Raw genomic sequence first — 16,548 nt, 5'->3', positions numbered from 1 at the left:
TCAACGGCGTCATCACGCTGGGCGGGCCTTGTAGGAGGGGTGAGGATTTCCCACCTTCAGGAGGCATGTTGTTGAGGCACCTGCCATTTTGAAAGTCACCACAGTAAGTGACGACAAAAGGTGGTCAATAACAAAAATTAGTCTGGCAATGGACATAGTTGGAATTGGCACGCTGCTCAGTGTGGGCACAAGTGTGGGGAGGCCTTCACCCAGCAGTGCACTGACAAAGGGCTGTTTGCGAAAAATAATTAAGCATACATTACAATATAATTAACTCCAAAGGTTATTTTAACATGAAAAGGTGCTGTTTGCGTGAAAACAGTGTTCACTATTAAGGCAATTGGCTTTCATGGGGGCAAAAGGATATTCATAGTAATAACCTCCCTCCCATCTATAACACCACATATGATCGCGGCTATTTCGATGGGTATAATTAGTCAAACACAAACCTGAGGTTGATTCCCAGACACGGCTAACATCAGCGATGTGTCATAACTGAAGCAGTCCTGGGCACCTACCTTCACCAACTCGCACTTTTCAGGGTGAAGTGAACGAAAAATATTGTTCTATTCCAGCCATTATCTCGGCTCTATTTGAGCACAAACAAGCCGGGAATATTTGTTTTTACATGTATACATATATATTTTCCGCAGACGAAATGAACGTCTAAAAAGCACAATGCAGAGACACTCCAGAACCCCTCTATGGGCATAAGAAGCATCAGGACCTGGGGAATGCCATCCCTTAATCCCTAAAGGTCCATCATTTTCCACCAGAACACACGAATATACACCCAGGACCCAATTAGTATACTCTGCTGCCATCGAATACTTTGCCAAATCAGATGACCCCCCCCCTCTTTTCACTGCAACGTCACAACAATGTGATACCTATGATTCTGCTCAACGTGTCCTGTACTTCATCTCTTAAATGAAAAGTCAAAGTGTGCATGTGTGAATGGTTTTTGCTCTCTAGACACTCCTTGCATTGTCTCAAGGTGTTCTGACTGTAAGCACACTGAACGTATTTCAAGAAGAGAACTAATATTAGCAGGTTACATACAAATAAAACAGTCACCAAGAGATCAGAAAGGGCTGATTGTGCCAGTTGACTGGCTTTCTTCATGATATATTGCGGGGTTATATATTGAGAGTAAAAACAATCAAATTGTCTTCCTGCTACTTTGAGCATGGGGCAGCAACTGCCTTCATTAGTGGCCATGAGCCATTATGAACAATTTAACTTTCCTTTGGCAATAATTAGGGCATCCTAAAATAACTATGCTGGACTTCTGATAAAGTCGTACGCTTATATGACCCAAGGGGGTGATGGTGATCTTTCTGTCTTTAACTTCACAGGGAGGAAGATGACGACCTACCAATGGTCTTCTCTGTTACGCGTGAAAACAATGAATGCCATCAAACCAGCGACCGATCGATGCTAATCGCCCTCAGGGTAATTAAACTAGCAGCAAAAGCTATGAGGGCCAAGTCTACACACCCCATCGTATATATCCTTCACAAATATAAAATAAAAGAGTCGCTCGATTGTGAATGTGGCAAAATGCAATCTGCTCGTCGCATATTCAACCACTGCAGGTTTTTACCGTTATACATTGAGAGCCTTCATCTGCTAAACCTGAACACAGTCCCTGTGCTCTATCACAGTGAGTTTTATGCAGCATTCATATTTCCCCTACCCCACATACATCCGCGATAATTGCACGTTACACACATCATTACCCTGCACCAACAAATTACTCACACCGGTGGCATATGGAAGTTCCTAGAATATGTAGACCTACACGGCCGTGTCATTATTATTGTTCATGTTGCGCAGAAAATGCCACTGATTAATGCTGCATTCATGTATAAACAAGTACATTTATTATAGCCTCTCTTAGCTTTGCAGTGCCTCTTTATTTATATATAATATGTGGATGTTGCACACTGTTTAGGCAGGCATTAAAACACATTTTGCAATCCATCATGACAAATAAGCCATGAAGGAGGCTCAGGATCCCCACCACTCAATCAGATTCCAAGTGTTGAAAGTGTTGTGGTCAGATGAGACCAAAATGGAGCTCTTTGGCATCAACTCAACTCGCCGTGTTTGGAGGAGGAGGAATGCTGCCTATGACCCCAAGGACACCATCCCCACCGTCAAACATAGAGGTGGAAACATTATGCTTTGGGGGTGTTTTTCTGATAAGGGGACAGGACAACTTCACCGCATCAAAGGGACGATGGACGTGGCCATGTACCATCAAATCTTGGGTGAGAACATCCTTCCCTCAGCCAGGGCATTGAAAATGGGTCGTGAATGGGTATTCCAGCATGACAATGACCCAAAACACACGGCCAAGGCAACAAAGGAGTGGCTCAAGAATAAGCACATTAAGGTCCTGGAGTGGCCTAATCCCATAGAAAATCTGTGGAGGGAGCTGAAGGTTCGAGTTGCCAAACGTCAGTCTCGAAACCTTAATGACTTGGAGAAGATCTACAAAGAGGAGTGGGACAAAATCCCTCCTGAGATGTGTGCAAACCTGGTGGCCAACTACAAGAAACGTCTGACCTCTGTGATTGCCAACAAGGGTTTTGCCACCAAGTACTAAGTCATGTTTTGCAGAGGGGTCAAATACTTATTTCCCTTATTAAAATGCAAATCAATTGATAAAATTTTTGACATGCGTTTTCTGGATTTTTTGTTGTTATTCTGTCTCTCACTGTTCAAATAAACCTACCATTAAAATTATAGACTGATCATTTCTTTGTCAGTGGGCAAACGTACAAAATCAGCAGGGGATCAAATACTTTTTTCCGTCACTGTAGATGTTTTGTTCATTCGAGAATTATCTTTCGTTGGTGTTTATCTCTATGGAGTGCCCTTGAAACTGATACTGGCAAAGGAGGTATAATGATGTAGATGCTCACCCCAAGCCCTCATTACTTTGATAGTGCATTGTCTTTGAGCTGTACGCCTTTTGGCGTCCTCTGGTCGAGCACCAATTAGGTCGAGGCTCAAAAGAAAGCCGCCCCTTGGTGTGGACCAATCAGTTTCAAGGACAATGCATATATTATCATAGTGTGTTTTTTGTTTGCATCTTAACTGCAAGTATTGTGGTTAATGCAGACATGAATCCTCGTGAAAAGGTTTCAGTTTTGTTGCCAGAAAAAAAGGGGAAAAACCCTATTATTATGTATTATTCTATTATTGTGGAGGAGATGAGCGTGTGTGTGTGTGAAGACGGTTGGGGGCGTTACGAGATGGGTGCAGCATTCGGTTTTCAGTGGCTTGCTGACTGAAACCGTTCGAGTAACCTCATACAACTTGGATAAAATGCAGCATTCCTGCTTGAAATATTTTCCATAAGGATAGCCGGCAATGTCTGGAAGAACAATTTGGAAACATGCACATTGGACAGCTCACAATTCAAATAAAGCCATTATGTGCAGCCACAGCACAGGCAAAACACCCACGGGGACATGTCCATCAATGTTACGCCTGGCCCTGCCCTGCCCAGCCTATGCACACACGCGCATTGTGCTCCTCTGCAGAACCCAAGGCTTGGTGGAGCCGCTGGAACATTTGAAATTGGGTCAATTTTGTGCCCTGGAACATTTTAAATGTATATTGCAATTAAGCTATTGGCATATTGTCACGGGACCAAGTTATTTTCATTTTGGACCTCTCATAGTGAGATAGTGTACCCTCACACTTTGTCAAGGAATGGGCCCGATAGGATAATAACATATAACTGTTTTCTGGAGTAGCTTCAATACGCATGTAATGAAATACTACAAAATGCCCTTTTATGTGCCCTGAAAAGAGCACTTGTCGCAAGACAATAAAAACCTCGTATTTGTTCAAAGCTGGAATATGTCAAATTAAGCGAACAAACTAATCAATCTTGACTTAAAGCTTTCGTTACTGCAGGGATTCATATTCTTTGGGTCTTTCGGGAAAGCCACGTAGATAGAGTTGCCGAGGCAGGAGAAAATACAGTGGGAGAGCTGCTTAAACACGAAGATATATAGGCTTGAGATGGGCTGTGCCCAAGGGTAAGCGGGCGGGGCTAGAGGTGGAATTTGCATGTAAATGTAAAATCGGTGATGTACCTCCATTGTATGGTGAGAGACACAGACACAATTTCAACCGACAAGATGGATACAAACTGAGCAATCATTGGAAGGAGGTTATTAACCAGTTTAAGTCATAACTGGCTGTGATGTTTCCATTCTACCTGCCGATACTAGCAGTTATTTCAGTCTCTCTGAGTTACATACACGCTAAATGTCTCATTAACACAGCCACCGTTGCTCCTTTTCCTCGATGTGGTGTTGTCCCTCGTTTTTTTTTACGAGCTGGATGTCTTACTAGCACAGCCACCGTTACGTTGGTTCGTTTACATTGACATGCTAATCTCTCACAATACAATGGCCACCTCTACAGCTGTGTCGTCGTGGAGGTACATCACCGATCTTACATTTATATGCAAATTCCACGTCTAGCCCCGCCCACTTACCCTGGGCTGAGCCCATCTCAAGCCTATGTAACTTCGTGTTTCAACAGCTCTCCCACTGTATTTTCTCCTGCCTCGGAAACTCTCTCGCTATACTTTTTTCACCTGATGATAATTGCTTGTGTTGCGATCGAAACGTCGTGATAATTTTATAATTTTTCTATCTATGTGGCTTTACCGAAAGACCCAAATAATATAAACTAATCAATGTTTGCCCCTTTTTTGCAGTTATGGTGATCGCTCTAAAGCATCAACTCAATACACCCAAACACCCAAATTAATAAAATACATCTGAAAATACATCTGAAACTCTTATTCAAACGCAGAATACCAGGGGTGACGGCACTGGCCTCAGACATGGCCATAATGAGCCTCGAACCAGTCACCTCAGATGTCTTTAAACTTGGGTTTCCAAGAGACTGGATTTCAGGCCAACGCATGAAGGCCAATGTTTTTGGCTGAACAAAAAAATTACAACCAAAATTAGTTGGTGGCATTTTAAGCAATGGCTGTTCCATATAAATGTCCTTTCTATCTTGGTAATGTGGGATTGCAGGACAGTGGTTTGTTGGCATACAGGAGAGTTTTCCTTCTTAAGCACGCTTTTACCAAATACACCACAATATTGACGCCAAGCGTTTGTGAAAGCTTTTTTTGTAGAATGGCTGCCTTGTGCAGCCCTGGGTAGCGCGCGTGGATAGGAAGAGGCAGGCAGGGGGCAGGCATGACACATGCGGAGTCTTCGGTTCTGCTTGATGCACCAACACTCAAGTAAGTGGGGGCTTAAACCCCCACTGCACCAGCCAATATGAAAGCGTTCCCATGTAGGTTTGCAGGCTCTCGCTGGCACTAAGACTGACTACCAACCAAATTTTCTCACAGTTTCTGCACACCCCATTCCTATTTCTCCCTGCAGGGAGCAAGGTGACAATTTGGCTTGGCTTTTATTGATTTTGTTTTGAATGTAATCCAAGTGACACCTGCTCCCAAAAGTCTTGACTTTATCCGAATTTCCAAGACGCATGATTTTTGTCTCCTTTGTTACGAAATTTCACCCAAACCCTCCCTTGCCATACTTATGGTATTGAGAGTACTGTTTGAGAAAAGTTATTCATATGCTTGACGTGTAATGTAATACCTTATTTGTCATTACTAACTAAATGTAATCTGATTACATTATTACTGTAATGTGCTGTACTTGTATTGTTTAATTCGAATATAAAGTAGCATGATTTAACCTACCAAGTCAAGCACATGACTGTGAATATAGATGGGGAGCGGTGGTGTTGTGGTTAGCACGCTGAGCGACCCGAGTTCGTTCACGGCCAACACCGGTGACAATTATCTGAACCGGTCCTGGGCCTCTCCTAGTTTAGCTCAGCCTCAAATGAGTACCTGATGCAGTGTGTAAACATCGCCACGAGAGAGACAAAGGCCTTCATAGGTGCTCGCTAACAGCACTTGCGCCAACAGTCTATTAAGGCTATAAGGGGGATCTTTGTCTTCATGGCTTGGTCGAAATACTTTTGCTGCCTCTGACTTTCCATCAAAACCCAAGCTTTTTGCAACATAATTTTTCTATTTTAATTATTTAGCAAATTGTTGTTTTCTTCATAATATAATGAAATTGTAAACAAACAAAAAAAACACCCTGGCACATACAATGTAATAGTAATCTTTCACTTGATTAAAATTAAGTCATACTGTGGGATTATCGGTACTGGCCTTTAACAATGTTATTCATTTGTCAACGATTTTACATCGTTATCTATCCAGAAAAGAGTCTTAAGAGTCTTCTTCAAAAGTTGTCCAGCATTAGGACGTTTATTTAATTCCATGTTACAGGAATACCTGTTTATGGAAAATTAACCGGAGTAGCCAGATAAAACCCAAACATTAGGAATTGGCAACACTCAAACCACTGCACCGATTGACTCAATAATACTGGTAGGAACCTCCTGGTCACACCAGCCCACAGGGGATTATTGTGTCCGTCGTGCAGGGAGGGGCTGGGTGGGGAGGGAGGGGCTGGGTGGGGAGGGGAGGGTGTGGAGGGGCTGGGTGGGGAGGGTGGGGCTGGGTGGGATGGGTGGGGCTGGGTGAAGAGGGGCTGGTTAACCCGTGGTGCCCTTATAAAACTCAACGTTTAACCTACTCACGCCGGCTTGTGCCCGCCCTCACAGTCGGGCATATTTGCGGAATACACCACGCCGCCGTTGACCCTGGCCATTGACCGAGCAACCCAACGTTCCTACCAGCTCCCTCCGCAGGAATGTGTTACATTGCTGTACTTCCATCTTCTGGCCAACTTACAGGTACAAGTCAAGCATTATTGTAATCCCATGCTTGCCACATGTTACTGCCCTACACTGAATACTTGTTACTGTATCTTGGAAATAGATAGCTCAAGTATTCTTTTTTTGTCTGAGATCATCAACATTTCTGTATTCGGTAAAAATGAACAAGACACTTATATTTTTCCACCGCAGGTCTTGAACCCACACGCTGTGCCCTGCCACGAATACTAGCCCTCCGCGAGTCTCCCAGCATTAATTAGGACTCACTTCCTCAACACTCTGTAATATTAAGCAGATCACCAAACCTGGTCTCATGGGATTTGTCTCCACCTTCCAGTAGGCATCCCATATCCTCCCAGCGAAATCAGTGCACAAGAACGGTAGCTCTCAGAAATTAACTTTTCGGAGACAATAGAGTTGAAGTCTTCCTGCCCAAATGAGCATTTGGTGGTACCTATCTCAATTGGTGGCTCTGAGCAAGTGGTGAAGATTCCGCATTCCCATGATGGGGACCAGTCTTTATACAGGACAAGCTACAGCAACTGTATAGAGAGTGGATGTATGCTTGTTGGTTAAAGTGAAGTTTACGGAAATGGAACACTAAGGGCTAAACAGTGTTGGTCTTTACTCAGTGTTTCCGTATGAAACTGCTCTTGACGTCCTATAAAGCAGCACTCATGTTATCAATCCTAGAGACATTATTACGGACGAAGTTTACTCCTTACCCACCCCCCTCCCCGGCTGGATATGGTATTTGAATTCACAACATTTAAATTGTGAATTGAGCACTCTGGCACAGTCATATCCAGCTTAAACACGCACACACACGTGTAAAATAACACAGCGCGAAGAAGAATCCGCGCACTCTTTCGTGGCTGAAAATCCTCACGGAGCACTTTTCACAGATCGTTCTACGATGCGTGGAAAACAAATTGAAAGGCACTTGTGAAAGCACCGCTTAACATCACAAAGCGCGGTCCTCACTCAGGAGTCTCATCTTGCAAGGCGAGGCAGCAGCACAACTGCCTGCTGCCTCTGTGGTGGGAAGCAGGCTGTCGGGGTAGCCATTAGTCACCCTGCATCTCTTATTGTGGCCGTTTCATTTACATAATTAAATGATCTTTGATTAAAATGCGGTGCGGAACCGTGTTATTATTGCAAATCTGGCTGCTTGTGTTTCCTGGCAATTTAAACCGTGGTGTTGCACGCTGTCATCATTAAATGTGTATGATTCCGGAACAAACTGAGGTTCAGTGTCTGGGATCGATCAGCTGAAATTAAAGTAATACTGCAGGTAGGTAGGTCTTTGAGAAACGAACATTACGCTGTGAACTCTATAACAAGACACAGAGCAACACGTGTGCATGCACCATCAGCGACTGAGTCTGTCTGTCTTGTTTCTAAAATAGAAAACGCTTTTCAGAATCACTCAAAAGTAACATGTATAGGAAAAAAGCATTAATGGTTTCCAAAAACGAATGGCATGAGGGTATTCACTTTTTTTAAAAAAAATTAAGCCTTTAAACTGCGGCACGAACACGTTGTTTGTAGGTACTGCTCGCATATGAACATGAACGTGGTTTTCTTTGGTAAATTGTGTGCCTCTTAATTTCATCATCGTGGAGTGCTTCTTAGAAGAGAAAAAAAACATGTTGATTATTTAAAGCAATCTAGATTTGATCGAGATTTGTTGTTAAAGCAACAACAACAAATGTGCCTGTAGAGGAAAGTTTTTAATCAGTGCGTATTACCCACTGTAACACACGAATCAGACACATTGGACACTGACGAGGAAAACCACTGTGGAGATGGAGCGATAAGGTTCATGTGCAGAAATGAAATCGTTTGATACATCACTGTACCATAAACGATGGTGATGGCATGGGTGGCCTTCATTTAGCAGTGGGTAGACAATTGCTGATTAGTATGATAATGATGAAATTCTATTAAGTTTTTTTTTTCAGATTGTTAATTTGTTATGTTTTCCCTTTCGCTTGCATGTTTGTTTTAAAAAACAGATGTATATCTCGATGTGGTTTTAAAGATGTTTGTCTATGCAGTGCTAATGATGAATGTGGGGAGTTTGTTTTATATATCGATATCTCTCTTCGGGAACATGGTAACACAATATGATTATCATAATTGTCCCTGTAATAGTCATGTGGATTTGCCAGCACTGGCTGAGGGCCTCCAACTGAGAAAAGCACCAATTAACACTTGATTAAGCAGAAAGTTTTTGAGCTTTCATATTTTTAGATTATGTCTGACTTTTAAAGCATTTTAGTCCATTGCGTAACTGCTCAAACCTCGGAGACCATTTTTTTTTAATTTCCAAGTTAAGTATTACAAATAAATGTTTACTTAAAATGTAGATCACGACCCAGGGACATCGTGGCACACTAATGAGAATGATAACAAGAATATGACAGCGAATTTGGTAAAACTCCTCTGAAAATTGCTGAGCAGCTCCAGGAATCACAAATCAAACCGGTGGCTCTGGAAACTTGCTCGGTGGAGAGGGTAGACTCACCGCAAGTAAAAGGTGCTTGTCAAGAATTGTTTCAGTCTGAATATCATACATTTCAAAAAAAATAAATGCATGCCCCTTGCTCTATTTGTACACAATATATATCTACATAAAAATGCACATAGCCCAAGTTAACTCTCAGATTAAAAGTAATGCATTCCAGGTACAACAGTTGAAGGAGTAAATTCTGTATCTTCTATTCTGTCCTTTGGAATAAATATTGTCGTGTCCAAAAACGAGAAACCTCCTGGAACGGATTATATAACTGTAGACATCACGAAAGATGCAGCACCAACTGACTGCTGGGACATGTTGATTAATTGTTTAAGCTGATTCGGAGATAAAAAAAACGACCTGATTTAGACCCATCAGCCCCTTATTTGCACATCAACCACGTATATTAGTTAGAGTCTAAAATAGACCAATGCATTTCAGTTACCATTGTGTCTCGCCTTTGTACACTATGAAAAAGCACTTAATTCAGAAAGAAATGATGCCGTCATCCAAGCTCACACAAACCTAAAATAAAAACTGCAAATTATTAAAAAACTAATTAGAAACCTTGAACATCGACACTAAGTATACACGAAGAAAGTACTAAAATCCATATATAAAGGGCTGTAAGAAAAGGCGATAATTTTACTTGCCAAAATTGAATTGGAGAAACTAATCCATCGACTGCTGCTCCGGCCCCTGCTGTCCCTCCGACCGCTCCATCTCATTCCCAACAGGCAAGTCGGTACACATCAGACACCCAGCCCATTTTGCAATCTCAGACATTTGATAATTCGGGGTTCATTCGCTCTCAGCATAACCCACACGTTGGCACCAGGCACCAGGGTTCAGTTGCGCGAGGGTGGCCTAGCTCGAGGACACAGTGGAAAAAATTGGCGCGTCGCGTGGTCGCGGCGGCTGCGGATTCTTCAGCGGTATCGGGTTCCGTGCAGGGAGTGGAGGTACGTGTCTTGGTGGACACAGGTACCTCGGCTAACATTATTTCAGACGTTATATTTCAATTGTTGTCGATTCAGGCTCGTCAAATACGACCTGCTGGTAATGCTTGTGTAGCGGCAATTGGTGGAAGCATGGGCATCATTGGTCAGGTGGATGCCCGCATCGTAATTGGCGAAGTGGCTGTGCTTGGGCCTATCTTGATCTCGAGGTTGCTAGCGGTCCCCTGCCTTTTGGGTACCGATTTCCTTAAGAGGATGCCCATCAAAATCCTCGTTGACCAGGGATGTTTGGAAATGCCGTCGGGTCAAGTTTGTTTTGCCGTCGTTGCAACCATATTCGGCAGCATGCGTCATGGTACAAGCCCTTGTTGATGTTGTGGTGGAGATCCCACCGGGATCCCAGATGCTTGTACTGCTACGCTATCATAAGGCAATTAAAAGTGTTGATTCGGCGGCTGGGGTCCTTTTGACCCCGTCGAATACGGCGACTCGTGGACTGGTGCTAGTTGGTGCACAGACGGTCCTTCTCTCCGACTAGGCCCCGTTCTTGCAAGTGCTTAACGGGGGCCCAGGTGCGGTGGTGGTTCATGCGGGCATGGTGTTGGCTCACGCCACCACCGCGTTTAGTGAACATAATGCCGTTACATCACAGACTTTTGTGGGTGCCATTAATCGCGTTGGGGTCATGGATGAGATGTGGGCTGAAGCTCTGTGTCAGGAGAATTCGCAGTTGTATTTTGAGCAACGGAACGACTTGCGGTTGCTATTGTGCGAATTCTCGGACGTTTTCAGTAAAAGTGAATTTGATATCGGGCAGACCTCCCCGTTGCATCACCGTATCGACACAGGGGAGGCCGGCCCTATTCGTCAGAATTCGTACTGTTTGAGCCCAGTGGAAAAAGAACGTATACAACGGGCGGTCGACGACATGTTGGCCGCCGATATTATTTCTCCATCTAAAAGCCCTTGGCGAGCGCCCGTCGTGCTTGTTAAGAATAAGGACAGTAGTCTTAGATTTTTTTTTGACTTCCGTAAGTTGAACAAAGTTTCTGTGGCTGACGCGTACCCACTCCCGTGCATGGTCGACTCCCTGGATGCCTTGTCCGGTGCGCGGTTTTTCTCTACTCTCGATTTGTCTTCAGGGTTTTGGCAACTTCCCCTTGACGATTAATCAAAGCTGAAAACCACGTTCCGCACGCCCTAGGGACTCTTTCAGTTTAATTGCCTTCCGATCGGCTTGAATTCGGCTCCGGCCATCTTTCAGAGACTCATGGAACTCGTCTTAACTAGCCTTCAGTGAGACTCTTGTCGTATTTATTTAGACGATGTTATTGTGTTCAGCTGCACTTTTGACGAACATCTCCGACGTCTGCATTCTGTTTTCGCTAGGATGCGCTCAGCCAATCTGAAATTTAAGCCAGCGAAATGTCATTTGTTACAAAATTCAGTGTGCTATTTGGGTCACATTGTTAGCGCTGAGGGCATCGCCATAGATCCGGAAAAAACGGCCTGTGTACGCGATTGGCCAAACCCTAAGTGTGTGGGTGATGTGCGCAGTTTCATTGGGTTTGTGTCATACTACCGTAGGTTTGTGCCGCAATTTGCTATGGTCGCCAAACCCTTGCATGCTTTGACTGCTAAGAATCAAAGGTTCCGGTGGGGTCCAGAGGAAGAGACAGCGTTTTTAGCCCTTCGTGAGCTGCTGTCGGACGCGCCAACCCTCGAATATCCCGATTTCTCCCTCAAATTTATCCTGCATACTGACGCCAGTGACACGGGCATAGGCGTCGTTTTGTCTCAAGTTAAAAACGGGGTTGAAAAGGTGGTCGCGTACGGCAGCCGTGTCCTCTCCCCCGCGGAACGTCGTTATTGTGTCACTCAGAGGGAATAATTTGCCATTGTTTATTTCATCCGACAATACAGGCCTTACTTCTACGGCAGAGAGTTCGTTCATACGGATCATGCGGCCCTCCAGTATTCCCTGAACGTCGAACAACCTTCTGGCCAACTTTCGCGTTGACTTGAAATCTTGCAGGAATTCTCGTTCCATGTGATATATCGGAAGGGTGCTCGACATTGTAATGCAGTTGCCTTGTCCCGGTTGCCTCAATCGCCTCGTTGTCCATGTTCGTCAGGGGCGGGCCCTTGTAGACCCTCTGTGTTGCAGCTGGCTGCCGTTATGTCTGCGGTTGCTGGTTCGGATCCCGCTGGGCCGGCTGTGCCGGTTGATAGCGTGTTGCAGCTTGCACGCTCTGCTTGAGTGCACGAGCAGCTGAATGACGATTCCTTAGGGGTCTTGCGGGGTCGCGTGGAAATGCACTATCGCGTCAGCTGATGGGCCCCTGTTGATCCTTCATGACGGCCTTTTTACGTGGAGAGAGGACATGTTGGATCGCTGGCGGCTTGTCTTCTCCACCACTCTTCGGGGTGACTTGGTTCGCGTGTCCAGAAGTCCCTCTTGACACTGCAGCGTGACTATTATTGGCTGGGGATGACAGCCGATGTTTCCAGATGGATCCAAGTGTAATAAACGACTCTGGACCACGATGTCTGGCTCAGTGTCCTTTATTATTCGGTTCGTGCTGTACACCCACACGGCTGTCTTGACTCGGTAGCTTCTCCACGGTGCTGACTCCAATATCAGCCCGATCCACAACAGCAGCTCCGCTGCTGTTTCTCTCACACAGCCCCCTTTGGCTGTACTCGCTGCTGCTCTTCTCCCTCCGCAGCTCTCACAGCTTCTTGCTCTCTCTCTCTCTCTCCGCAGCTCCTCCTGGCAGCCACACCGCTGCCTCTAACACACAGCCTTCCTGGCTGTACTCTCCTCTCTCTTCGTCGCTCCTGCGACTCTCTGCAGCCACACCGCTGCCTCTAACACACAGCCTTCCTGGCTGTCCTCTGGGGTCGGCCCCCGCTCGCCGGCGGTGCCTCCCTCCTCTCGTTCGCCCTCGTGGCCTCTCCACACTCGCCCCCGTGGCCTCACTCTTTTCCGCTCACACCCCGACTGCCTTCCCCTTCCGGTTTACCCGCTTAAAGCCCCGAACCTTTCACCCACGTCACCTGGCTCCGCCTCCTTGTGACGTCACATCCGGAAGGTCGCTTTCGCCCGCATTACACAAGGATGTGTTAAATGTGCGTGCAGGAAACCGCCACAACGGAAGTCCCATCTGCCGCTGCAATCCATTTCGGTTTCGCGTATCAACGAATTGGTGGCGCTCGATATCCTTGGGCCCTTTCCGGCCACTCCACGAGGAAATACATTTATTTTAGTGGGGGTCGAATATTTTTCCCGATGGCCGATGGCTTGGCCGCTGCCTGACCAGTCGGCGGCCTCCATTGCGGAGGCGTTTTTATATGATTATGTGATGGACATGGGAGCCCCGGAGCAATTCCTCACTGACCAGGGGCGCAATTTCTCATCTAAATTGCTGCGTGAGGTTTGCGACGCTTTGGGTACTAGGAAAATTAAGACGTCACCGTACCACCCACAGATGGATGGGATGGTGCAGCGCCTGAATATAACTTTGACCTCCATGCTCTGTCAGGCGGTCGACGCTGGGCAGATGGATTGGGATTTGCATGTGCCGAGTGTACTCGCCGCGTATAGGGTGGCCCCTCATACTTCCATGGGGTTTTCGCCGTTTTTTCTCATGTATGAGAGGGAGAATGTGCCCCCTATAGATGCCCAATTGGGTTTGTCGCTGGATAAAAGGAAGTCCAGATTGTCTGAGCATGTGCAAATTTCCCTACAGCGCATTTCTACGGCTCGAGAGGCAGCCAGAGTTAACGCCACAAAATCACAGGCACGCAATGAACGCATTGCGGGGAAGCGGGATCACGTGTTGCCATGGTCCATCAGCGACAAAGCATGGTTGCATTGCCTCCAGGTGCTGGTTGGTACATCTCCTAAGTTACATAAGCCCCAGCAAGGACCCGTGGAAGTGGTCGAGGTGAAACGGCCACAATGTGTGCGTATCTGGGTGGGCCGTCGCCATTAGTTCGTCCATCCTTCTGGATTGAAGCCGTTTGTCCCTCCACGTATCGCCTCTTCATCTCCAACGATTGGCCTGCCGGTATCTGATGTGTCCGACGGGCCTGGGATGGTGCGTTCGGAGGGCATGTGTCGGAAGGACTGTGTCGTGCCATCCACAGCATCCGGGCCTGTGACCGTGGACGGGGCTCGGGACCTCGCCGGGATCGAGGATGCGCCTGCTGCTGCTGAACCTGCTGCTCCTGTGCTTCCTGTGCTGCAGTCCGCGCCCCCGGTTGACCCGCTGGTTGGGGCGCCGCCCGAGCAGGAGCAGAAGTCCGTCCCCGTTGACAGACCAGCATTGCGAACTCGGCCCAAATGCTTACGGTTACGTTAATCCTTCCTCTGGAGTTGCTCGGGAATGTCGGAGTGTCTAGGGTTGTTGCATTTTGTTCCCTTCCTCTGTCGTGACCCTTATATATCCCCTTCTCATCGTGTTCCCTCGTATTGCGGGCTATTTGTTCCACGCGTTGTCCCACTCTTTAAGGCACACGTCACGAGTCCTCTTTTGCACCTCTTTTATTGTGCGCATATGTGCTCTTACGGGGGGGGGGGTAATATAATGAGATAGTGAAATCTACTGGTTGGTAAAGGGAAGCAGTTACCATTACAAACATTATCCAATCCCCAAAGGGGAAGGTATCTACGAGAACCGGCTACTCGCCATGCATCTCTCTTCGTCGTTCGGCCACGTGGCGGATCTCCGGCGGAGCTCCACAGCCCTCCCCGGCACGCCGTCAGCCAGCGGCGAGACCGGGAGCAGACGGGCGGAACCCGCCGTGTGATCGACCGTGTGTGTAGTCTGTAGAACGTAACATCTCAGTGTGTATCTTGGAAGCCGATAACGTTGGCCTGTTCCGTGTCGTACGTGAAATAAAGAAGAGTACCCTCTACACGACTTGTCGTGGAAGTCGCTCATTACAGTATTACTAAACGATAAATGTGTAATATCACGATCAAATATATAAACAAATATATACATATATATCTTTCTATCGAAAACAGTACTCACTTGTTCAAAAACACTAAAATTGGGAAATTCTCAGAAGCAATGCAAAAACATTATTAAAGTGGCAAAATTTAAAATGTTTAATTTAAGTTACAACTTTTTATATAACCCACTGTGGTCGAGTTTGTATAGTTGCATTCAAAACTTATCAAAAGACGCTAAAAAAAGGAATTGGCCAAACATCACATACAGGAGCCTCAATGAGGCTTTTCTGAGTTAATCGTAAGTTTTATAAATCATGACTTTATTTCGCTCAATTTTTTTTACACTTACACCGAAAGTTACCTTCATTATTTTTTATGGTCCAAGTTCTTCCCCGCAAAGAGATTTAATTTCTCAATTTGCCCCTCACTTGTTAATAAAATTAAGTTTTACCAAAACAGTACTTAACTGTTCCTCCTGCCATAAGAATGTGGAATTACCACCACTGTGAGCAGAGTTAAACATTGCTATTTATATTTACATTAGATTCTCTTGAGTGCATCTTGTATGGAAAATGATCAGTCCGAAGGTTGTGAGTTCCAATCCCATAATTCATCAAGAGTTTATAAAAATACATACAACTCTGTGAGATACCGAAACGTCCACCTTGTATAAGAGAATGACCTCCCCCCCCCCATCATAAGAATGTGGAATTTCAACCACTGCCCGGAGAAAATGCACCCTCGTCGCAGCACGTTTGACAAATTCACGTGTTGTTTTGTTTGGTTTGGCAATGTTAAAGTTAGACACCGGCACCTCCAAACGCCGTTCTCTGGTGTGCGATTGGCCGTGGTGAATGCTCCGCCTACCACATAAGGCATGCAGCCCGTGCACCGGCCGGGTGCCCTTATGAACGCAGCGATCATCACTTCTGATGTAGAGCAGCGCCGTCTCATGCGCTCCTCACCCAGCAGCGTGAATGAACCGCTTGCGAGGACCTCCTTCCTACATTGCAGAGTGGGTGCTCATCTGCCCGGGGTAAGTGCATCTCGATACGCGCACGTCATCGCCAACAAGTGTGTGTGCTCTTGTGTGCGTGCGTGCGTGCACGTGGGGCAGCTGTGGCGCAGTGGTCATTGCACTGCGTCTGCGAACCCAAGTTCATTTCTCGCTTATGGCCAATATCGGTGCCAATTAGCTGAACCGGTCCTGAGCCTCCCCTATGTCAACTTAGCCTGAAATGGGTACCTAGTGCAGTGTGTAAACATCAGCACTGGGGAGACAAAGG

At 46.0% G+C, this 16,548-nt stretch overlaps 1 protein-coding gene across 1 annotated transcript in view; it reads left to right on the top strand.

The window, feature by feature from the left end:
- The first annotated feature begins 16,239 nt into the window (after window positions 1–16,239).
- The window catches only part of LOC144726515 (homeobox protein Mohawk-like), a 28,310-nt gene continuing 28,001 nt past the window's right edge, over window positions 16,240–16,548 (top strand). Inside the window, exon 1 of the mRNA XM_078605680.1 lies at window positions 16,240–16,298. Coding sequence (XP_078461806.1) covers window positions 16,240–16,298 — 59 coding nt within the window. The remainder of the gene's footprint in view (window positions 16,299–16,548) is intronic.

The sequence above is a fragment of the Lampetra planeri genome, chromosome 1 (assembly GCF_965212315.1).
Source record: "Lampetra planeri chromosome 1, kcLamPlan1.2.h2, whole genome shotgun sequence".
Lineage (NCBI taxonomy): Eukaryota > Metazoa > Chordata > Hyperoartia > Petromyzontiformes > Petromyzontidae > Lampetra > Lampetra planeri.
This window is presented reverse-complemented; position numbering and strand designations above follow the sequence as displayed.